Source organism: Palaemon carinicauda, chromosome 1, assembly GCF_036898095.1.
Source record: "Palaemon carinicauda isolate YSFRI2023 chromosome 1, ASM3689809v2, whole genome shotgun sequence".
NCBI lineage: Eukaryota > Metazoa > Arthropoda > Malacostraca > Decapoda > Palaemonidae > Palaemon > Palaemon carinicauda.
This window is the reverse complement of record NC_090725.1, coordinates 11,940,099-11,965,196: the sequence shown is the minus strand read 5'-3', so window position 1 is coordinate 11,965,196 and position 25,098 is coordinate 11,940,099. Positions and strand designations below refer to the sequence as shown.

At 39.8% G+C, this 25,098-nt stretch overlaps 2 protein-coding genes across 4 annotated transcripts in view; one reads left to right on the top strand and one right to left on the bottom strand.

Annotated features, from left to right (window-relative positions):
- Positions 1 to 22,329, top strand: part of LOC137641482 (uncharacterized) — a 27,031-nt gene extending 4,702 nt beyond the window's left edge. Inside the window, exons 2-6 of the mRNA XM_068374093.1 lie at positions 14,418 to 14,506; positions 15,611 to 15,659; positions 17,663 to 17,778; positions 18,918 to 19,100; positions 21,773 to 22,329. Coding sequence (XP_068230194.1) covers positions 14,426 to 14,506; positions 15,611 to 15,659; positions 17,663 to 17,778; positions 18,918 to 19,100; positions 21,773 to 21,829 — 486 coding nt within the window. The 5' untranslated portion in view covers positions 14,418 to 14,425 and the 3' untranslated portion in view covers positions 21,830 to 22,329. The remainder of the gene's footprint in view (positions 1 to 14,417; positions 14,507 to 15,610; positions 15,660 to 17,662; positions 17,779 to 18,917; positions 19,101 to 21,772) is intronic.
- A 1,173-nt stretch (positions 22,330 to 23,502) lies between these two features.
- Positions 23,503 to 25,098, bottom strand: part of LOC137646995 (HEAT repeat-containing protein 3) — a 35,593-nt gene continuing 33,997 nt past the window's right edge. For 2 of the 3 annotated variants that reach the window (XM_068380084.1, XM_068380095.1), the window contains one exon: positions 23,503 to 24,535. In XM_068380084.1, coding sequence (XP_068236185.1) covers positions 24,416 to 24,535 — 120 coding nt within the window. In that variant the 3' untranslated portion in view covers positions 23,503 to 24,415. The remainder of the gene's footprint in view (positions 24,536 to 25,098) is intronic. The other variant, XM_068380105.1, reaches the window with a different exon arrangement.

Below are 25,098 nucleotides of genomic sequence, written 5' to 3'. Positions count from 1 at the left end.
TTATGAATCTAAAGTTTTTAATCATTTTCTCCTTTTTCTGCAACAGTTTCCTCTATCTTTTCCACAATTCTTATCTCGAACACTTTCTTCTGGGTATTTTTCCAAATTTCACTTTTATATTTACAACAATTTTTTTCAATGCTGCTGCTCCCAGCAGCCCAGCCCCTTCCATAGGGGTGCTTCAGCTGATCTGCAATTATGTTATGAAACAGTATTATTTGTGTATAGTCCATTTTAACAGGACAGTGGCCGTATACCTGTTTCTGTTAATATACCCCTGTATATAGTATTTGATAGTTGTTCATACATATTTCTTATTATTCCTTATTTTACGTTTTCTAGGTCTATTATATCTTTCACCTCTTATTTCATTCCAGGTCTTTACATTAGCAAATATTTTTCCCCACCTACTGGCTGCCTTTAGCTTAAGAGCCCGTGGCTATAAATAGATAATTAAATAAATAAATTAAATAAATAATTAAATAAAAAATTAATTAAATAATTAAATAAATAAATAAATAAATAATTAATTAAATAATTAATTAAATAATTAAATAAATAAATAATTAAATAATTAATTAAATAAATAAATAATTAAATAATTAATTAAATAATTAAATAAATAAATAAATAAATAAATAAATAATTAAAGTTGCTCCAAAAGCAGTGGTAGTAACAGCAAATATCATTGGAACAACCAGTTTTAAATACTTGCCAATTTTTTTACAAAGTAATTTTTCTTACTTGCCTCATTTACGTATTTCTTAGATAATGTATGGGGCCCCTTTTCTTTTCTTATATACTCCCTTCTCCAGATTTGTCTGCCCTACTCCAAAACCAAACCATTGTTCTCAAGTCTTTGGTAGTGCCATAGTCTCTGTACCATGGTCTTCCACTGTCTTGGGTTAGAGTTCTCATGCCTGAGGGTACACTCGGGCAAACTATTGTCTTATTTCTCTTCCTCTTTTTTTTAACGGTTTTATAGTTTATATAGGAAATATTTCAAAGTTGTTGCTGTAATTAAAATATTTTTCCTTGTTTCCTTTCCTCACTGGGCTATTTTCTCTGTTGGGGCCCCTAGGCTTATAGCATCCTGCTTTTCCAACTAGGGTTGTAGCTTAGCAAGTAATAATAATAATAATAATAATAATAATAATAATAATAATAATAATAATAATAATAACTAAATGGACTGTTCTTCATTTTTGCTTGAATTATTTTTACATTATGGACCAGCACTGTACTAATAGGACAGTTGTAGCAGTCCCTTTGGATATAACCGTAAAAATACCTTTGTTTAAGAAATTGCAGCTTCCACGGGCTTTGTGTTATTTCACCTGCCACCCGTTGAGCTACTGCCGTTAGTCATTGGGTCCTTTGACTGGCCATTGACAGTACTACGTTGGATCCTTCTATCTGGTTACGGCTCATTTTTTCCCTTGCCTACACACACACCGAATAGTCTGGCATATTCTTTACATATTCGTACCATCTTTGACATAGTATTAGATATGTAGTTAATTATAACAGTCTTGCTTTCTCCATCATAAGTTCAACACCTACACAATATTTTGTGACTAGGTTGTGGAATAATCATCCTAATCGGGCACTTGAATCGATGGAACTTCATTACAGTAGTTCAAACTTATAGCGAATGTTTTATATATTGTATAGGCTGACATGAGCCTCTCTTCATAGGTTACTTAAGAAAGATCTGTTTTACTATTGTTACTGATATTTCATCTTTTATTCATTACCTCTTGTATAGTTTATTTCTTTTCCTCAGTGGGCTATTTTTCCCTGTTAGAGCCCTTGTGTTTATAGCATCCTGCTTTTTCAACTAGGATTGTAGCTTAGCTATTAAAGATGAACTCATAATGTGGAATAGTCTACTAAGGACAAATACGTCATCTTTCTGTGTCAAATGGAAGATGGTAAGTACTGTATGGTCTGCTATCAAGAAAACAAAAAGTACTGTACGGTCTACTAGCAGATAGACTTCTCATGTTCAGTGAAGCTGAAGGAAATGTACACCTAGTTACCCATCCTTTGGTCCATCAGTTCTTTCTCCTCTTTGTCCTCTAGGCTTTGGTTCCAGTTAAAAAAAAAAAAAAAAAGTGCTCCAGACTGCTTATCTTCTCAAATGTTCAAGCTCACCTTTTGGGTATCTACTCTTTTGAGACTTGGGTTTTTCTCGACAAGGGGCTGGCCATATCTCCCTCCAGGATGCAGTGATCCAGGACCTGAGACAGTTGACCCTTTTCCTTGATCTCTGGATAATTTTCAATTGTTAACTGTTGCATGGCCAGGCAGCTATAAAAGGGTGAATTATGGTGATAACGCATAGAAAGTTTGTTTCAAACTTTTAACAAATAGAATTAAGTAGAAGAAGGGACGACCCAGACCTTCAGGCTGGACAATAACATCTTCTGAAACTTCCCTTGTCATGGCAGAATTCCTTTGACAGGGGTTCCAACACCAGCGGTTGCTCCAGGATTGTTAAAAGTATCTCTCAAGCAGCCAGATTCCCCTTCCTTCTGGTTTTAATGGTACAGGAAACGGTTAATCGCCAGTTTTCTCTCCAGGGAAGTTCCACTCAAACTGCACCTCCAAGGACCCTGCCATTCTGAGACAAATCCAAGGACAGTGGGGTACACCTGGAACAAAGAAATGCCTGCTTTTTAACCTTCTTGAAGTCCAAGCAATGCCTTTTGGGATCTTACGAACAGGTTTTGATAAATTGCCTGGTATTGTTGAACAACTCCTCCACCTTCTTGACTTATATTCACAAGGAAAGGGGTATTGTTTCACAGACCATTTGCAAATGGCCAAGCAGGCATGCATCTGGGAACCCGAGAACGTTATAGTTGTACGCAGGATCCATTCCAGCAAGAGGAATGTTCTAGTAGAAACGCTCAGTCACCAGGTGCACGGAGGAAGATCAGTGACTCCTCACATTCTTGTGTGGCAGTAAAGCTTATTAAATTTCAGGTATACCCATCGAGGAACCTTTTCGCCTTCTACTTGATCCAGGACTCCATTTCTTCAACATATTCCAATAGGCTATTTTCCCGTTAGGGAAGTCTGCAGCATTTAGATCACCTAACTCTCCAGTGCCTCTAGATAGCATAGCTTTTTTGTCCACTACCTGGTTTACTGATTACTCAACTGTCTGTACGATTTCTGTTTGATGTTACATGACAGCTCTCAAGGGCTACAGACCAGGTGGCATCCGGATTTGCTGATGCTCCTCCTTCTACATCCCAATAGAATTAAAATTCTTTTGCTAGTAGCATCATTCAAAGGATATTTTGCTAGTAGAGCCTCTTGGCAATAAATTACATTTCTCCTCATCTTCATTTGCCAAGGAATCTTTACACAGTTTGTGTTATATAAAAAGGCTGTCACTCAACCTTTAGCTAGACATCAGACTGAAGAGTTTGGGCCTTTTCCCAAGCCATGGATCAGTCCGGGCTCAGAAGTACCATGGAAACACTTTTCGCTTCAGGAACTCTAGCCCCTTACGAATGTCTCTTAAGCCCTTGTGTCTCTGTTGGTCCTTCTTGTGCTCATGACTTGAATCTGATATTATTTGACCCAAAAGTCTAATCACGAGCTTCAGGCTCAGAATTGTTTAAGTCATTCTCAATGAAGGAAGGTTTTCATCTCATTCTTCTTCCCTGTTGGAGCCCTTGGGCTTATAGCATCCTTCTTTTCTAACTATGGTTGTAGCTTAGATAATAGTAATAATAATAATAATTAATAATAATAATAATAATAATTAATAATAATAATAATAATAATAATAATAATAATTTGTTAGGTTCTAGCAGGGTACAATTCCATAGTGCAAAAGGACACTCCGGTACCATGAAGACATGGTGATGGTTCTTAGATATCTTGGGTGCCTTTGCAGAGCACAAAAAATCTCTCCTGTACCAAAAGGGTATAGATGATGATATCCATGAACATTGCTGCTTCCAATTTGTGCACCTTCATCCAGATTTGCTTATGTCGTACCCCTATTTAGGATTGATTTGTACTATCGGTCCGATCACGCTCCAGTCTCGGTTTGGTCTAGCTGCATAATTTTGGTTCGCTCTCGGTCCGATCAGTATCTTGGCAAAATTATAAATATAAGGAAAAGCATAATTGTTCCGTAACTGGAATACAAACCATGCTATTTAATAGGGGTATTACTTTCGGCGTACCTGAAATGACAAGCCATTAAAATTTAATGAGGGCTTACTACCCACACCGCTAGTTAGCGGGGTAGGGGAGGGTAGCTTGCTACCCCCCCCCCACACACACACACACCTGTGCTTGAACTCACTTTGCTCTCGTCTCGGATTGTAGTTGGACGTGTCTGCTGTCGTCCTCGCTGCTCATTGGCAGCCATTTATGTTTTTTAGCTTTTTCTTTGACAGTTTTGTGTGTGAAGTTGGCCTCTGCTATTATGCGCACCTGCCCTGGATTACCCGACCGCCCTTGTGGAACATTCATGTCGGCGTTCGAGACCGACCCTCACGCCCTTTGTCCTTCCTGTAGAGGTCAACGGTGTAATAGCGATAACAATTGTAGTGAATGTAGGGAGTAGTTTACCTCCCAGTGGGAGAGGTTTTCTCGGCGACGGAAGAAGTAGTCCAAATGGGATATTTCTCCTTCAAAGGTTTCTTAGAAAGGAGAAAAACCCAAGGCCTCTTCTTCCGTTGCTCAAACCTCCTCCGAAGCTCCCACTCGGTCGGTCTCTTTTGAGAGACCGTCGAGTGGTAGCGTAGACCGTTATACTGTTTTCCAAACTCGGGGTTCGAGAGATGGCGTTGCTTACCCTAGCGAAGCAACTCCACCTCTCCCCCCGGCGGAGGATTTGTCACTAATCCCTTTATTTCAGCTTTGGTCTTCCTTGGGGCTCGAGGGTTCGCCCTCCAAGGAAGTCTTACTTGACTACATCCGATTGGGTGCCGCTGTCAAGCAATCGCTGCCTCCGGCAGAGGTTGATCCTGTCGATTTTCGACGTTGTGGTGTCAGAGGTATCCAATGCGGTATCACCCATCACCTCTGCCTCTTCAAACCCTACAGTAGCTAACGGCTTAGTTTCTCCCGTTCCTGTTCAACCAACTAAGTCCAACAGTCTCTCCTGCTAGTGTTTTTCCCCCTCGGGGGAGTTCACTTACAGAGACTCCTCTTTGGAGGACAGCAGAAGGTCAGCTTGCTGATCCAACGGCCCCCAGAGGGCGTATTCGTCGCACGGCTCGCCTTCCTCTTCGCCAGAGAGGCCTTCTTTCACCTGCGGTGAGGAGGCGCCTCTTTGGTTCTACATCTTCGTTGCAGTCCCCGCAGAGGAGCCTCGTCATCTATCAGCGACTGTTCCTGCTTTGGTCCTGGACCTTTCTGCGGATCGTTCGCGATCCCCTTCGGTGGAAGGCCATCCTTTCAAAGGACACGTCGACCTTCCACCTGTCAGACCTGCCGTCGCCTTTCCTGGATGCTGATGCGCGCTACGTGCCAACGAAACCTGACCTCCACGCTCGTCAGGCCTCATCATCTAACCCTAATACAGGGCATCAAGGGCGTATGCGCCAACACGCGCATACTTCCTATACACGCTATGCACCTGAGCATACGGGCCCACATTCTCCTGCGCGGCCAGCTGCGCGTCAACCCTCACCTGCGTGTCAGCGCGCCATTAACCTCCTGCGTGTCAGCGTGCCTCTGCGCGCCATTAACCTCCTGTGCGCCAGTGCTCTCCTGCGCGCCCGCACTCACCCGCTCGCCAGCGCCCACGCCCAGCACTGCTGCGCACCTACGATCTTCTGATCTGGGTGCTGTTGGGAAGTCTAAGTTGACTTTTCCCACACGCCAGCGCTCGCCAATGCGCCAGCACTTGCCTACGCGCCAGCTTTCACCAGCGCGCCGACGCGCATTCACCTGCACGCATCCATGAGGATACGCGCGCGCCCATCTTCTCCTGCAGTTGCGCGCCATCTTTCTGACGCACGCCCACGAGCAGCATAGACTTCAACTGCGCGCCAGGGGTATCTCTCCTGCGCTCGCTTGCTCTACGACTTCTTCAGGGACACGCGAGCTAGCGGCCGCGCACTCTACCCCCTGATCCGGCTCGCACACGTGCGCGTGAATATTCTCCCGCGCGCGCTGCTCCTGTGTGCCCACAGTCTCCCGCGCGCGCTCCTGTGCGCCATCAGTCTCCCGCGTGCGATTCCTGGTATTCTCCATTGCGCGAGCACCATTATGCGCCCCCGCACGAGCATCAATATCCTCCCGCGCGCGAGACTGCTGAACAACGCACGGCAAGGTCGCCATCGCCTCATTCCCCTCCCCGCAAAGTCATAACAGCGCGTATTGTGGCGGAAGGGAAACATCCAGAGGGGTCCAGGATCCCTAAGCCTTCCCAGGTGAACCCACCTTTGAGAACTCCTCCCAGGGATCCTTCTATCCCTGTCCCTTCAAAGGGGGTGTCTGACAGCGCGTCTGTCAGCCAACAGCCTTGGTTCAGTACACTAATCAGAGCAGTGACACAGGTGTTCAAGCCTGTTTCTCTGAATTAGGTCACAAATCCTTGGCTGTCTCTACTCCTTTGAAGAGAAAAAGAGGAGTTCCGGACGCGGTAACTTCTCCAAGGGCTAAGTTGACTCCACGCAAGCCTTCGAGGTAGGTTCCTTCTTTCCCCCCGACTATCTCTTCTTCCCTGTCGGACGAGGACTTCCCGTAGCCTTTGGGGACAGGAGACTTCGCTGCAAGTCCTATGTCAGGAGGAGAACAGCAAGAGTCAGAACATGCGTTTTGGCAAGTTCTGACTCTAATGAGGGCTCTTAATGGGTTTTCCGACCCAGAGATCCCTCCTCGAGAGGGCAAGGACACGGTCTTGGACCGTGTATTCGGTACTCAGAAACCCTCTAAGGCCAGTGCAGCTCTGCCCTGGTCTCAGGGGGTTAAGAGTACCAGAGACAAGATCGCAGTACAGCTCTCTGAGATGTCCTCCTCCAACCGTTCCAGTGCCACCAACAAGCTCCTTCCACCTCCTCGCGTACAGCAGAGGAGGTACTTTGAGATCTTGGAGGAGCCTTGTTTAGCTCTTCCTCTCCACCACTCTTTGGAAGAGCTTACCAGGGGAGTCCCTCTCGAGAGAGACTCCAACCGGCAGGTCTCGTTCTCGGCAACCGAGGTCCTTAACCAGGAGAAGGTTGCGAAGTGTGCTATGCAAGCCACTTCGTGGCTCGACATCTGGTTAGGGACCCTAGGTATCCTGATACGCCCTGAGGATTTATCCAAAGAACGTACCAGGAAAGCTCTGGAGACATTCCTTCTCTCAGGCACTCCCACGATCGAGTTTCTGGTCCACCAAGTCTCGAACTTGTGGGCAAACACCATCCTGGAACGTCGGGATGCGGTGGTTGAGAGATTCCATCAGAAGGTCCCTAGCACAGAGATCTATAAGCTCAGGCATTCTTCTTTAGAAGGATCCATCCTGTTTGAGCCTAAGGATGTTGAACAGGCCGCTGAGAGGTGGAGGAAGTCTCATCAAGACTCCCTCCTTCATAGGGCTTTGACATCTAAGCCCTATAAGCCTCCAGCACCCAAGCAGTCCCGTCCAACCAAGACCGCTAAACCAACGACAGCAGCGAAGACCGTGGTGTCTAAGCCCTTTCCTGTCAAGGATAGGAAAGGCAAAAAGTCCTCCAGGGGAGGCAAGAATCCTAGAGGGAGCAGCCGAGGCTGCAAACGCTAGGATTGGCAGTCCCCCTCTGCATGTCCACCAGTGGGGGGATGCCTACAAAGTTGCTCAGACAGGTGGAAGCAACTCGGGCCGATTCCTGGACAATTTCCGTAATCAGTCAGGGATATCACGTCCTGTTCACAACATCTCTACCTCCCCTGACGACGAATCCAGTGTCATTGAGCTCCCTTAGCATGGGATCAGCAAGGGGGGCAAGCCCTTCGGGCAGAAGTCCAGACCCTGTTGAAGAAGGGCGCTCTCCAAGAGGTCCTCGACGAGTCTCCAGGCTTCTTCAGTTGACTCTTTCTTGTAAAGAAGGCGTCTGGAGGCTGGAGACCAGTCATCGACCTCTCAGCTCTGAACAAGTTTGTCAAACAAACTCCGTTCAGCGTGGAGACGGCAGACACGGTCAGACTAGCAGTGAGACCGCAAGACTTCATGTGTACACTGGACCTAAAGGACGCATACTTCCAGATCCCAGTCCATCCGTCTTCAAGGAAGTACTTAAGATTCAGCCTAGACAACAAAAAGTACCAGTTCAAGGTGCTGTGCCTCGGTCTGTCAGCACCACAGGTTTTCACCAGTGTTTTCACCCTAATATCTTTATGGGCACACAGGATTGGCATCCGTCTCCTCCGTTATCTGGATGACTGGTTAATCCTAGCAGACTCAGTGTCATCCCTTCTTCAGCACCGGGACAAACTTCTGAGACTTTGCCAAGATCTGGGGATCATGGTAAATCTCGAGAAGTCCTCACTGCTTCCCACTCAAAGACTGGTATATCTAGGCATGATTATAGACACCAATCTCCACAAAGCCTTCCCATCAGATGACAGGATAGCAAGGCTGAGGAAGGTCGCAAGTCCTTTTCTCAGACGAGAAGAACTTCCAGCCCAATCGTGGTTACGTCTCCTCAGTCACCTTTCATCGCTGACTCGTCCAGTTCCCAACGGTCGCCTCAGGATGAGATCCCTCCAGTGGCGACTCAAGTCCCAGTGGAATCAAGATTACAATTCCCCGGACGTCCAGATCCCTATGGGACCTGCAGAACTGACGGACCTCCAGTGGTGGGTGGCAGACGAGAACCTACGAAAAGGAGTGGATCTTCTCGTCCTCCCCCCGGATTTGATGCTGTTTTCGGACGCTTCAAAGAAAGGGTGGGGGGCCCACGTGCTGCACCACACGACCTCAGGCCTTTGGCCAGAGTCAGAAAAGTATCTCCATATAAATCTCCTAGAGATGAAGGCCGTCTTCCTGGCCCTTCAACAGTTCCAACAGTACCTGGCACGTCACTCTGTGGTGGTGTTGAGCGACAACACCACAGTAGTGGCCTACATCAACAGACAAGGAGGTACTTTTTCGCAGCATCTATCCCATCTATCAGTAGAGACACTGAGATGGGCCGAAATCCACTCGATACCACTATCGGCACGCTTCATTCCAGGCAAAAGGAATGTGCTCGCCGACAATCTGAGCAGAGTGTCTCAGAGAGTGAGTACCGAGTGGTCTTTGGATCATCAAGTAGCCAACAAAGTCCTGACTTTGTGGGGTTCTCCGACTGTGGATCTTTTCGCAACGGCCCTGAACTTCAGGCTCCCGCTGTACTGCTCCCCAGTCCCAGACCCCAAGGCTCTCTGGCAAGATGCTTTCCAACAACGGTGGGACAATATCAACGTTTATGCCTTTTCCCCGTTCTGTCTGATGAGGAGGGTGCTCAACAAGACCAGAACATCGGTCAATCTTTCAATGACCCTCATAGCTCCGCTATGGCATCACGCGGAATGGTTCCCGGACCTTCTGTAACTCCTAACGGAGCTACCAAAAGAACTCCTCCCCGACACAATCTGCTCAAACAACCACATGCCAACATCTTCCACAAAGCCGTAGCTTCACTACGACTTCACGCCTGGAGACTATACAGCATCTCCTCTCTGGATGTCTGAACACCTGCGAAAGTTATCTGCAGCACTCTACCAGGCAAAGTGGAAAGTCTTCTGTGGTTGGTGTCGTGGAAGGGGTATCTCTCCACTCGATGCCACTATTCCAACAATAGCGGAGTTCCTCGTGTATTTGCGGGAAGAAATGCGCCTTTCAGTCTCGGCAGTGAAAGGCTATCGCTCAGCCTTAAGTCTAGCTTTCAGGCTGAAAGGAATGGACATTTCTTCATCGCTAGAACTTTCTCTACTCATATGTAGTTATGAACTTACCTGCCCTCAGTCGGAAGTGAGACCTCCCCCATGGAACGTGGTTCGAGTTCTCAGGTCTCTTAAGAGACCTCCCTATGAACCGTTACGCCAGGCATCAGATCGCCACCTAACATGGAAGACGGTGTTCCTGTTAGCTTTGGCCTCGGCCAAGCGAGTCAGCGAACTTCATGGTCTCTCGTATGACATCGCCCATTCAAGGGGATGGGGGGAGGAAACGTTCAGCTTTGTCCCTGAGTTTATTGCTAAGACTCAGAATCCTGGAGTGGCGGATCCTCAATTCGACTCCTTCCGGATTTATAGTCTCCATGCTGTAACAGATGACCCAGACCATCTCTTACTATGCCCAGTAAGGAGTTTGAGGCTATACCTCAAAAGAACAGCTGCAGTCCGTCCTCATGTGCCAGCACTATTCGTCAGCACAGGAAGGACTAAGAGGAGGGTCACCAAGAACACCATCTCTGCATGGATTCGTAGGGTCATTGATCTGTCCTTGAATCCAGATCCTCCTCCGTCACGTTGCCCTAGAACACATGATGTCAGGGGCATAGCTACGTCCCTGGCCTTCAAAAGAAATTTCTCTGTGAAGCAGGTTCTTCAAGCGGGGGTGTGGAAGCGTCAAACAACGTTCACAGCCCACTACCTGCAAGACGTGACCCACAGGAGGCTCGATATGTTCTCTATTGGGCCTGTGGTGGCTACACAACAGCTGGTTTAAAACCTCAAGCTCCTTATTGGACAAGTAGCAGAAGGTTGAGGGCATTGTTACCCTGTTTTTAGTCTGCATGAATGAAAAGGTTTGACGGCCCTTATTCTTTTCTTCATCATCCCCTCTCTTGGGGAAAGCAGCATCCTGGGTTCTCTGCATAGCTGACCTCAAACCACTGCAGGTAAACCATGCTCCCTTGTGTTCCTAGTATTAAGTTAATACTCATACGTCCCCATACCCTGACGAGGTGGTATTGGGAAAGTCCTAGTCTACAAGTTTCCATCTAAAGAACTTCAGAACAACTTCCTAGGACGAGTCACACTTCTTCATACCTTCACACACAGCTTGCGTAGGCCGCAGTCCTTGCGTAGCAAGGTTCTAGCGAGGTGCAGGGGCTCCTTATTTCTTGGGTGCTTACACACTCAAATAACAAGCCCCCGGGCAAAGCCAAAAGCCAGAACTGGCTGGGACGTCCACCCTCCCTAATGGGTGAGTCACCCCTATTAAATAGCGTGGTTTGTATTCCAGTTACGGAACAAATGACAAATTCGTAGATTTGTATTTTTCCTAACTATACAAACCTTAGCTATTTAACCAAACATGCCCGCCAGCCCTATCCCAATTGAAGTCCTACCTCCAAGCAAAGTGAGTTCAAGCACAGGTGTGTGAGGTGGGGGCGGGTAGCAAGCTACCCTCCCCTACCCCCGCTAACTAGCGGTGTGGGTACTAACCCTCGTTAAATTTTAATGGCTCGTCATTTCAGCTACGCCGAAAGTAATACCCCTATTAAATAGCTAAGGTTTGTATGGTCAGGAAAAATACAAATTATCTACGAATTTGTCATTTTTATAGGAATATTGTTCAGTGATACTAGGAAATGTATTTACGCCGAGAGCATTAGCCTGTTGTACGTATTGCTTTTTATCTATCATGACCAGTGAGAGACAGGAGCGAAAGTGGACCAGAGCACCAGTGTGAATGCTTTCATTTAAAATCTTGTAACAATATTTGACCTGACCAATAGTGTGAATCAACCCTAAAGATTTTAGGTTTATAAGGTTAGGAAAAGTAGAATTTAATTGTTTTTTTTTTTTTTTGACTCATTGGGCATAGGATTTCTGAATTGCATTTATGAATTTTGACTAATTAGCCCATTACTTGGGCCTGTGAGGCCACTTAACATTCAGCTGCATCTGTAGGAAATCCCAGCTGTTTCACTATGAAGGGAGATTTAGAAAGAGGTTGGACAGCAGAATGGAAGAAGAAAAAACAGGAACAGAGGTTAAGCCGAAGAATTATAAAGCAAGTGTAGGAATTAGCTACAGCTATGCTACATCTTATTAACATCCAAAGTTGAGGGATAGGCACTAATAAATGTCAAAAAAAATTTTTTACTAATGTAATCTGAAAGGTATAAACCTTAAATTGATATCTGTTGAACCTTCAGATAGGTTTAAAATTATTTTTATCTTGAAAGCAAAAACTACATCCTTAATCCTATAAGTATCAATTGGTAAGCTTCTCAAAGAAAAATAAGTATCCCTTGCCTAATTAGATGAGTGTACACCAGTTTGGGGGGAGAGTTTTACTTAGTACAGTAACTTCTATACTACATATATCTATGAAACTTATTGGCGAATGTTGCACTTTTTACAGGTGTTTATTGTAGCCTCTTCAGCAGTCTGGTTTTGGAGACAACCTATGTTCCACTTCTTTTGTTAGTAAATTTGACTTTTTCCTGAATGCACTGTGCTAGACATAAATCCCAAGTGTAGAGTAGACAATGTTTGGCCCATTCCTTTGACCATTGTGGCAATATTTTAAAATGGTTGCTCGGTTGCAAATGCAGCTGCCAAAGACTATTACTAACCCAGCCCACTCGCCAGTGACTAAATTCAGCATGCATTCTCTTCCATGCAGAACTCTGGGTAAGACTACTACTGTAGTCCTAAATAGAGTTCACCGTATGACTTGAGACTGATAGATAAGTAATGATGTTAAGGAAAATAAAGAACAAAGTGCTTACCCAACAATATTGAAGCGAGTCAAATTCTTTGGCTAGGGCCTAAACTAAGAAATTTGACAGTTTCTCAGTTTCAAAAGGGAAGAGAAAACTCAACAACCTAGGAGGGGATTGCATTAGTCCTACATTACCTCAAAACTTATTCCCAGAGCTATTTCTATACTTGGGAAAGTGCCCAAATTTGGCTTTACTGTTAGACTAACCCAAAAGGCAGGTTGCACCAGTTGCTGTACTTGGTTTATCACATTAGTTGCAATTGTGTGCCAGTTTGTGAAGCTTGGAACCAAAAGAGTCCCTTAAGGGTCTTTATAACTTCTCTTCGACTCCTCCATATGACAAGGCACTTCCCCCAATGTTGGGGGGTAGCCGACATCAAACAAATGAAACAAACCAAATTTTGCAGCCTTTAACTATAAGTTCACTGCCTTTCTTTCATCTTGTCATTCAACCTCCTCACTTTTTAAACTTGGGCTTTCGCCCCATATGGCCTTGGGTGGTGAATGACTCCCAGGGCCCTAGCACTAGGTCATACAGTCCAAATTAATGAATCCAGTCTCCTATACTGTATCTTGAAAATAATAGAACCCACTCTTGTTTGATACTTTGAGACATACTATGGAGATGGAGGTTCAGGGAAGAAGAAGAAGAGGGAGACCAAGAAAGAGATGGAGGGAATGTGTGAGAGGAGACTTACAGGAGAAGGGGATTGATGAGGGAGAAGCTCAGAATAGAAAAAGATGGAAACGGCTCATCCGCAACGGCGACCCCATATAAAAATGGGAACCAGCTGGGAAGAAGACTCTTGTTTGATACATTTATAGTGATGTTTGCCCTTGAGTGTGCCAATGAAAATTGATTGAAGAAATGCTGAGACCTTCTTACCTTAGCCTAGAGTTGTTGGGCATGTGCTCAGCTCCTCCATATACTCTTTAGGTCTCCTGTATAATGCAACATTAGATGCTCTTTTGGCACAGAAACAATACTGACAACTTGAGATTACGGCCAGGCATTGCATAATAAGAGTCGGTTGTAAACCAGGCTCCAAAAGGTTTTTCTCAATATGAGGGCCACCTATGTAAAGTATCTCCGGAAGAGTTCTTCATTCAAACTCAGGACATTACAAAAGGATGTTTGGTAATATAGAATGAGGTCATTCAGTAGCTGATTACATTGGCAGTATAGAACTGTACTTCCTTTTACTGTTAAATGGATGTATCTAATACATTATTGGTCTTCCCTTTGACCTTTTTCTCCTGCTCCTCATGACAAGACAGCTTGGCAAGGGTCTGAATATATGATACATAAGAGGCAAAGGCCCAAAGTTGTGGCATCTAAATGCTTAAGTCCAATTTCTGCAGTGTTGTATAATTATCCAAGCCATAAGTATCCGCTTAGTACACCTAATTTCTCCTTGTAGACTACATTATGGAAGCATGAAACCATTTTTCCATACTTTTATTTTATTACAATCAACTGAATATCCAGAAAATTTATATACAGTAATACATTTGCTTGAAATTGAATTTTCTCTTAAGATTGTCTGTAAATAAAATACTTTATCCACAAAGTTTATAAAGATACAGTTGTTAAAATTTAATGTTTTCTTAAGGTTGTCTGTAAATAAAATGCTTTATCCAGAAAATTTATAAACAGATACAGTTGTTAAAATGTTTTCTTAAGGTTGTCTGTAAATAAAATACTTTGAGCAAATTTTATTTCTGCTAATAGACTCTCAACGTTCTACAGGACCAGAAATGTGTTCATATACCGTAATGACTTGCTGCTGCTGCTTATCTTTAGAGCAAGGCCTGATCATTTTTGGCATTCTTGATTTAGTAAGTACCTTTTTCTTATTTTTAAATTACTTGTGATAACAATACTTTAACTTCACAATTTTATTTCCTAATTTTCAAACAACATACATTACTGTACTCTATAACGATATTGTAACTCCGCAATTTTATTTCCTAATTTTCATTCGACATACATTACATTACTGTACTCTATAACGATATTGTAACTCCACAATTTTATTTCCTAATTTTCATTCGACATACATTACTGTACTCTATAACGATATTGTAACTCCACAATTTTATTTCCTAATTTTCATTCGACATACATTACTGTACTCTATAACGATATTGTAACTCCACAATTTTATTTCCTAATTTTCATACAACATACATTACTATACTATATCAAACAGGCATTTTGCTCAATATGATTTCCAGACATGGATTCAACAATCTCTTAAATTTTATGGGCTTCTATAATCTTTTTCACCAGTCTTTTATTGTTGAATATTTCAAGAAAATCTTGAGAAGCACAACATAGCCTTTTTTATTTTGAGAGCAATCCAGATTTTTCATATGACAGGGATTATGAATTTTTTACCAATCAAAACTTAAAAGAATCAATATATTGGAGTTAATGCCCATTTTTATGTGTTATACCACCGATGTTAAAAATGCATTGGTAGAGTTTTAAATTATTTAACGAATACATTTATGAAGAATCCATTGCCTTGTACCAACCGTGTGTCACACGATTGTACATAAATTATTTTGTATATATTATGCTTGTATCTGCGCTCTTCCCTCGCACTAAAAAGAACCAGAACAAACATGTCTATGTGTCGCCTATGTAACATTGTCATTTCTCGAACATGTATTTTCCTGTTGCCTTGAGGTTTTGTATATAAAGGAGAGTGTTCTTTAATAATACAACTCAGTTGATTGCTTCCTGCCTTTGAGTCACAACCCTTCTCTCGGCTCGTCACAGCCTGTAAACTTTTACAAATGTTATTCTGTGCGCCCGAATATTCTGACATTGAACATTGTTAGGAAACAAACACTGAACGGATTACAGAAAAAGTCTATTAATTGTATGTTTGAGATAATTTTGTTGTTTCAATTCCAATTTATTTTTTCTTCTAGATTTGCGACTTGCTGGATATATTTCAAATTCATGTCTACTTTCGAGAAGGTGAGTTAATTTCATGTTTTGTTTTGAGTTAGTGTTTTGCCTTTGAATATTCCTAGATTATTATTATTATTTATTATTATTATTATTATTATTATTACTAGCAAAGCCACAACCCTAGTTGAAAAAGCAAGATGCTATAAGCCCAAGGGCTCCAACAAGGAAAAATAGCCCAATGAGGAAAGGAAATAAGGAAATAAATAAACAATGAGAACAAATTAACAATAATTCATTTTGAAAACAATAATGTCAAAACTAATATGTCATATATAAACTTAAAAGATTTATGTCAGCCTGTTCAACTTAAAAACATTTGCTGCAACTTTGAACTTTTGAAGTTCTACTGATTCAACTACCCGATTAGGAAGATCATTCCACAATGTTTCCAATTGCTATCACACATTCCATAAGTTTTTGACAACTGCACTAGGTTTATAGAATATTAAAACTCGTAATTTTCCCATACAGTAATAGTTGTCGAGGATATTTAGTTGCCTGGAATCTATAATACTAGCCTTAGTAAATCATTTCAATTCTGAAAGCTTGCCAGTTTTCTTTGCTATATGCATAAGTACAAAAGATTGATTATAAAGTAGGTTTAATTCTTCATTTTATTATATACAAAATCATCAGTACATCACAGTGAGCTTTATACTTGCTTTTGACATTGTTTTTTAAAGGTTACATTTTGAAATTATCTTTAGTTTAAAAATATTTTATTTTAATACAAATCATCTTTTGTTTGACGGAATATTTGGGGAAGCAACTTACGTGACAAGCTTAGAATAGGCAAGATAATGCCATTTTAGTTTTCGTAAATTTGACAGCCGCAGTAAAGTCACGAAAGTCCTCCTAATATCTATAAAATTAAAGGTCACTGAAGGCCAGAGGTTAACTTTTGAATTGCATTTCTTCTGGGAACCAATTTATAAGAGGAATAGCTATTTTGCGAGTGAGAAACTGTTGTAAAATTTCCAGTAAAATACTAGAGAAAACCTTGTGAAAACAACAGTAAAGAAAATCTTGTCGAGAGGGTAGAGAAAACCTTATGAAAGATGCGCTAGAGATTAAAAAAGATACCAGAAAAATCTTGTCACAGCCCTGACAATGGTTTAGGAACTGGAATTTGTTGCGGTGTTCTTGAAAATTACCATATATTTTTTTTCTTCTTGAAACTTTAATTTAAGCATTTTTTGATGTTATGGTGTAGTAGCAAATGTTATTTTTTGGAATAGGGAGAAGCACCGTTCCTTCTTTTATACTGGGTAATATTGAATTATAGTCATGTGGTATAGACTTCTAAAAGAAAGTGCGTGTCTTTTATAGTATCGATATGAAATAACATTCATAAGTAATTAAGTAAATTTGTCAAATAGTTTAATTTGCAATATATTGAACACAAAGTGCTTTAGGTGCACTGTACTATAAGCAATGAAAAAAGCTTTATAAATAATTCTTTATATTTGCATGTTATTAATACAGTACAGTATTATTATTACTATCCAAGCTACAACCTCTAGTTGGAAAAGCAAGATGCTATAAGCCCAGGGGCTCCAACAGGGAAAAATAGCCCAGTGAGGAAAGGAAATAAGGAAATAAATAAATGAAGAGAACAAATTAACAATAAATCATTCTAAAAAAAGTAACAACGTCAAAACAGACATGTCATATATAAACTATTAACAACATAAAAAACAAATATGTCATAAATAAACTATAAAAAGACTCATGTCCACCTGGTCAACAAAAAAGCATTTGCTCCAAAACCATTTTAAAAAGGTCATACCATTAAAGAAATCACACATGGAAGAATCAGTACAGTACGTATTGACAAATCCTTTGAAAAATTTGGAAGAGCTTTTACAAATTGAATAATTTTTACAGTCCATGTCAAATCATAAAATGCCATCTTTGAAATTAGTCCGAAGCTTAGATGATCTAAAAACCTGTTTTATTGAAACACTATTTTTCAAATCATATTTTGATAACTAATTCAAATTTTGCAGATGACTTTTTAAACGTCAATTTAGCAACTGTTGATGCCTTTGGAGGAGCGATACAGGTTGCAATTGCTTTGGCGGACGTGGCTTTCTCGATAGTTCTTCTTGTTGGAGTCAAAAAGGTAAGTTATCCAAAGTAGTTAAATGTTACTTTTTAAAAAAACCCTAGAGTTTTGGAGCAGAGCAGTTAAACGTAAAAGATTAATTATGGACTGTATACATACTGTACTTTTAGATGAATTCGGCTTTGTCATCACTTGGGGGGAAGAGTAATGTCTTAATTCTTGTATGAAGATATGTGTTGTACGTCAAGGTAAATAAACTCTATAATCTTGAGAATTCCACCAAACCTATAATTCAGCATGTTGTTGTAGCAAGATTGCATTTTGATAGCGAGGGGTAGTTAATTGCCTTTGTGCGTTCTGAGGCAAGGCACTCGCCTGAGAGTGTCGGCTGTACAGTACAGTGTACTCACGAACCTTTTGTAATAAAGTGAAAAAAACCCACATTCCGATGTCTCGTTACCCGTCGACATGGGACTAGATATTAATTGAGCCAGTATGAAATAATGAAATATTTAAATTCCTGGCACTTTCAAGACTTTAATAATGTAGATCATGAAAGTCTAATTACAATTTAGGTAGACTTCTTGAACATGGCTTAATCTTAATTGTTGTTCAACCCATTATCAGAATGTAAGGTTTTTTTCCCATTTATAGACATTAGTTTTGATATCCTAATTGCTTTTAGTAAATCCAATCAGGATTGTACTTCAAAAGTTAAAATTTTCAGCTAATGTATTTATGTTGAACAGGCTGACTTAAGTCTTTTTATAGTTTATATATGACAAATCTGTTTTGATGTTAGTTTTAAAAATATTTTGTTAATTTTTTCTTATCATTTATTTTTTTTATTTCCTTTCCTAACTGGTCTATTTTTCCACATTAGAGCCCTTGGGCTTATAGCATCTTACTTTTCCAACAAGGGTTGTAGCGTAGCAAATTATAATAATAATCTATCTATCTATATACCAAGGCACTTCCCCTAATTTTGGTGGGTAGCCGACATAAAAAAAAAAAAAAAAAAACTAAAAATGGAAAAAAGGGGTCCTATCCTCTCTACGCTCCTCCCAGCCTGACAAGGGACACAACAGAGTTCGGCTGGTACTGCTAGGGTGCCACAGCCCACCCTCCCCCGATATCCACCACAGATGAAGCTTCATAAGATGAATCCCCTAATAATAATATCCCTGTATTTTCAGGCCTCTTCCTCCTATGTGATGATTTGGTGGTGGTGGTCCCTGCTGCAGATATCGTGGATGATCTTCTTTGGTCTCGAGTATCTTGATCTGTATCCATTCAACGAGGTTGATGCACTGGTAGGGTGCCTAGTCACGTGTCTCTTTGTATATCGAACTGTCGTAGCGAGATCCTATGCTCTTTCGGTAAGTGAATACTTTAGTTTTTCAACAGTTTTCTTTGATAGAGCTCGAATTGTAGCTGTAATCAGATACTTTATTTTTTTTTTTTAATTTCGATGTCTTGTACAAGGAGCATTTCTGTTCTCCAGTTATCTAGGATTTGGGCTTCAGAAAATATTTAGTTTGCATAACATTTAAACTTATAGTTTGCCGTAAAGCAAAAATAAAACTTGAGCCGACCCACATACATAAAGGCTTTTGAACTGAGATCACTGAGATAAAAATTATTCTAATACAGTACCCTCCAAGTAGAAGTCTATTAAATTCTTTATCAAAAAACACTTTTTTTTTTTATGCACCAAAAGGTGTTTAAATTCTTAATCCATACTTAGGCTCTATTAGTAATAGGGTAAAAGCTGGATGCCTATGCTAATTGTGTTGAACTCGATAACTTAAAAACTCAAACTTAATTTTTAAACCATGAATGTAGAAAATCCACTGGTATGTGTTGCTCACTTAACCCTATTTCCTTTAGTGAAAGAAAAAAAAACTTTGTAGTTGGCATGTTTAAAAAAATTAAACTAGCATTATATTTTCTTGTTTGCCTCCTTGAAACTCAAATCCACAAATGCTAAACCCATGAATGGTAAGGGATGACTGTAAAGTACATATCAAAGTTTGTTTATTTTAGTCTTGTGTAATTATGTACAGTATTGCACAAAGGTCAGGACAAATCTGAAATTTTCAGGGTAGCCTGTTACGGATAAAAATAATGATCTAGAACTATACCTGGAACCAATTACTATTTCAGAGCCAGATATATTCTCTTAATTTAGTTCTGAAAGATTTTTTATAGTCTGGAGACTATTTCCAGCATATACTGTTAGAATTATAGAGCAGATTTGATTAGTTTCATAAATTCTCAGTTTGAGGGAAGTCATAAGATTGAAGAGGGATGAGATGTTAGAGGAAGGGGATGTGACTGTACTTGAATGGCTGGTGAGATTGTTTAATATATGTTTAATGTTGTCAATTGTACCAGTAGACTGGGTGTGTGCGTGTATTGTTCCGCTATACAAATGTAAGGGAGATGTCCATGGGTGTTGTAATTCTAGGGGTATTAGTTTGAGTGTGGTTGGAAAAGTATTTGGTATAGGATTGAGGATAAAACAGAATACAATCTTAGAGAGGGGGGATTTCAGAAGAGGTAGGGGCTGTATGGATCAGATTATTAGTTAAGCAGATATGTGAGAAATATTTAGAAAGGCAATGAGGTATATGTTGCATTTATGGATCTGGTAAAAACCGCACAATAGAATTGAAAGGGAAGCAATGTGGAATGTGATGAGGTTATATGGAATTGGTGAAAGTTGTTGCAAGCAGTGAAGAGTATATGTACTGTATAGGCAGCAAAGCATGTTTTAGGATAGGAAATGAAGTGAGTAAGTGTCCAATGAGAGTGGGGCTGAGACAGAAATACGTAATGTCACCATGGTTGTTAAATTTGTTTGTTGATAGAGTTGTAAGATATATGAATGCTCGAGTGCTTGGTCTAGGATGAGAGCAATCATGAGTGGGAGGTGAATCGGTTGTTGTTTGCGGAAGATACTGTATTGGTTGCAGACACGGAGGAGAAGCTAGTGACAGAGTTTGGTAAGGTGTGTGAGAGAAGGAAGTTGAGAGTTAATGTTGGTAAGAATAAGGTTACGAGATGCACGGGAAGGGCATTTGGTGCTAGGTTGAATGTCATGTTGAATGGAGAGTTACTTGAGGAAGTAGATCAGTATAAGTACTTGGGGGGTCTGTGGTTGCTGCAAACGGTGGAATGGAAGCAGATGTACGTCGGAGAGTGAATGAAGGATGTACTGTTGGGGAGTAATGAAGGGAGTAGTAAAGAATAGAGGGTTAAGAATGAATTCAGTTTTTTGTATGAGAAAGTGATTGTACCAATTGTAATATGGATCAGAGTTGTTGGGAATGAAAGTGAAACAGAAATAGAATGTGTTCGAAATTAAGTGTTTGAAGAGTACGGCTGGTGTATCCCTATTAGATAGGGTTAGGAACAAGGTGAGAATGGTTGTAAGAAATGAATTAGCAGCTAGAGTGGATATGAATGTGTTGAGGTGGTTTGCCCATGCAGAGAATGGAAAATGGCCATCTGCTGATGATGATTAGTACAAGAGTTGATGGTAGAAGTACAAGAGGAAGGCCAAGGTTTGGGTGGATGGATGGAGTGAAGAAAGCTCTAGGTGGTAGGAGGATAGATAAGAGATGCAAAAGAGCATGGTAGAAATAGGGATGAATGGCGAGCAATAGTGACGCAGTTCGGATAGGCCCTGCTGCTTCCAACGGTTGCTTTTGCTACTGCTGAGGGAGTGGCAGTAGGGGATACAGAATATGAAGCCTCATTTATGACAGCCCACCCTAGCAGCACCAACCAAACTTGGTTAAATCCCTTGTTAGGCTAAGAGGAGCGAAGAGAAAATGACCCTTTTTTTTATGTTAGCTATTTTAGCAATACTGTACAGTAAAGCTTTTTGTAAGGTCTATGTGAAATGTGTAAATTTAACCTTATGATATGCAACCTTTTGACGTGTGTAGCTTGAGAGTAAGCAAACCATGATTAAAATATCAAAAATTTATAAATTTAATATTTTATACATACTATTCACAAACTTATATTACTGTATTTTCAGATTCAAAGTAAATCTTGTCGACAACCTTCCAGTAACACCATCTACTGTGTAATTTAATTGTCAGAGATCTTTTTAAATTCCAAAATTCAGTCTAGAAATATGTGGGACACAGGACACGGCGTAGCAAAGGGGAAATACGATAAAACTACACAGGATGGTTACTCTTGCCTATGCTCAGGATAAAGTTGAGTAATTTTAAATCGGTCAACGTTCAATGGGGTTTACACTTTTTGCCATTTCTTTCTCACAATCTATCTGGGAGTTCACAGCTCCTTCATAAAAATTTAGTAATAATTTTTTTGTTTTACATCCAGTTCTTGAGAATGGCTGCGTAATGCGTGACATGTTGATTGAAGGTCAGATGGATGTTAATAACTTCAGATTTTTTTTTTATGACTAGTATGTTGGACTGTTTTTTCTTTTTGGATTTACGCCAGGTTTTAAATGTTTTTACTCAATATTTTATCTAGCTTTACACATTAAATCAACACAGTTTGTGCCAAGATATTTGTACAGTATATATTTGTTTGTATCAATAAAATTTATTTTATTTTTCAGCTGCTCTATTAAAAACCAAGAAATATTTTTTGTTCACTTCGAGTCCTAAACTTAAAAGCAGTAGGAACATTTTCATAATCAATGGAACACTTTTTAATGGTGTTGAATATGCAGTATAGTTGAAGATCCCATATTTTTGTTGTTGAAAATTCACACTGGAAAGCTTAAATACATTCAGTCGCAATGACAGCCTCATCTTTTTAAAGTTACCACTTGACCTTTTAAGATATCTGTAATCATTATTTCAGACCAGGTATTACAATGGTTTTGTCATTTAAAATGGACAGTACAATTGAACACAAATCTTAAAACATATCACTTATCTGTTTAATATCAATATCAGCTGTACCTGATTCAACCACTTCTTGTACTAATTTTTAAATAAGCTCCTCTTGTAATCATAAAGAGCAGCAACATTACAGGCCTGTACCTCAGGATTTAGCTACCCCATGAGTCTCCCAGGGAAAATTTCATAAAATACAATGATCAGTAAAAGGATTCACCTAACTGTTTTGAGGGACTACTTTATACTGTAAGTCAAACCAGATGCACGTCCTTGCACATTACTGCTTTAAAAGTGCAACAACTGATTTCATTAGTAGAAAAGATTTGAACTTTAAAACTATTACCATATAGTCAAGGGAACTACCTTAATTCATAATGGTTAGAAATGGGTTGTTTCTATTTTGCAGATAAAAAGTGGATCCAGGAATAGAATAAAATCCCTCTATGAAGAATTTTAAAACGGGTAACTCTTGCCAAAGCCCCATGATGATTTTCTTATTAATGTTGCATAGAAATCTCTCCAGTTAGGGGTCAAGTAATATTTTATCATAAACAATTCTGAATTAGATTAAAAAGTACACAGAAATATCCCCACAATGGAGTCATTGTAAAACGAAGTTAAGTTCACTTAGATACTTACCTTGCATACATACTCTACATTCCTTTTGAATGCTTTGTCCACATATTTAAGTTAAAATAATTAGCTCTGAAATATTGCTAAAGAAATTTTCTAATAAGGGAAAAATGCACGTTTAATAGTCCAGTTAATTGTTAAAAAAATCTTTCATAACTTGTCATTTACTGTACCACAGCTTATATTAATCCATAAAAACAATGATTGCCTTAGACTTGTGTATAACACTGTGTATAACAGCAGGAAAAAAATGTTTCGATAATACGTTTATTTATAAACCTTATAAATACATTGGCATAATGTAAATACGTGAAAATAAAGTATTTTGATATTTTCAAACAAGTACATCTATACATTAAAGATGAACATGGAACAGCTGCTGTTATAAAATAAAAATTCCCCCATACGAATTTCATTTATGCAAAACAAAAATATTTTTTGAACAAACATATTTTGACAAATGCTGATATTACACCAAATACCTTAACTGTAACGACTTTATCCTATCTCATATGTCTCATTGCTGAAATAATGATTTCGTAAAACGTTCTATGAATGTTATGTGATGCAAATAATTGAGGAAAATTCAATTCTAGAGTATCTACCATCAACATTGCTGAAATAATGATATAGTAAAATGTTCTATGAATGTTATGTGATGCAAATAATTGAGGAAAATTCAATTCTAGAGCATCTATCTACCATCTACAGTAAATAATCTTTGAAGACTAACAACACTTGAACTGTTTTAAAACAACACTTGAACTGTTTTAAAACAACACTTGAACTGTTTTAAAACACTTGAACTGTTTTAAAACACTTGAACTGTTTTAAAACAACACTTGAACTGTTTTAAAACAACACTTGAACTGTTTTAAAACAACACTTGAACTGTTTTAAAACAACACTTGAACTGTTTTAAAACAACACTTGAACTGTTTTAAAACAACACTTGAACTGTTTTAAAAATGTATATAAAGCAAATTGTCATCTTTTAGCTTTTCTTCCTCATGTATAAAAATATGACTAAAGATAAATATGTTCAACATATTAAAACAAGAATCAATAAGGGCATTATACAAGGATGATAATCCTTGCAATAAATATACTTTAAATAGAAAACAAATGTAAACAAATGTTAGAGTAAAACATATCTACCATAGCGATTAAGCATTCCTGTGTTTCAAGGCTCTTGGAGCTTTATACTTGATGAACGCCAACAAGTTGTCTTTGACAGTCATGACTAGTGCACCGTGATCGCCCAGCTTCTTCTTCTGCTTCTGATACTTGCAAAAGAAAATGACTCAATTATAATTTCACAACATTTACATTTTGCTGTTGTTCATACAGTAAATCTTGCCTTGTAATTTCTAAGGATGTGATATTGAGTTTTTGTATTGTATGCATACCTCTTTGTATACATCAAGCATAATTACATTGTGAGAATTGACTTTTTGCTCTATACAATTTGAGATATGACTTTTTGCCCTATACATTATGAGACATGACTTATTGCCCTATACAATATGAGATGGGACTTTTTGCCCCATACAATTAGAGACATGACCTTTTAGTCCAATATAATATGAAATGTGACTTTTTGCCTTATATTGTATGGGGCAAAATGTCAGGTCTCAAATTGTATAGAGCAAAAAGGCAGGTCTCAAATTGCATAGGGCAAAAAGTCAGGTCTCAAATTGTATTGGGCAAAAAGTCAGGTCTCAAATTGTATCGGGCAAAAAGTCAGGTCTCAAATTGTATCGGGCAAAAAGTCAGGTCTCAAATTGTATCGGGCAAAAAGTCAGGTCTCAAATTGTATCGGGCAAAAAGTCAGGTCTCAAATTGTATC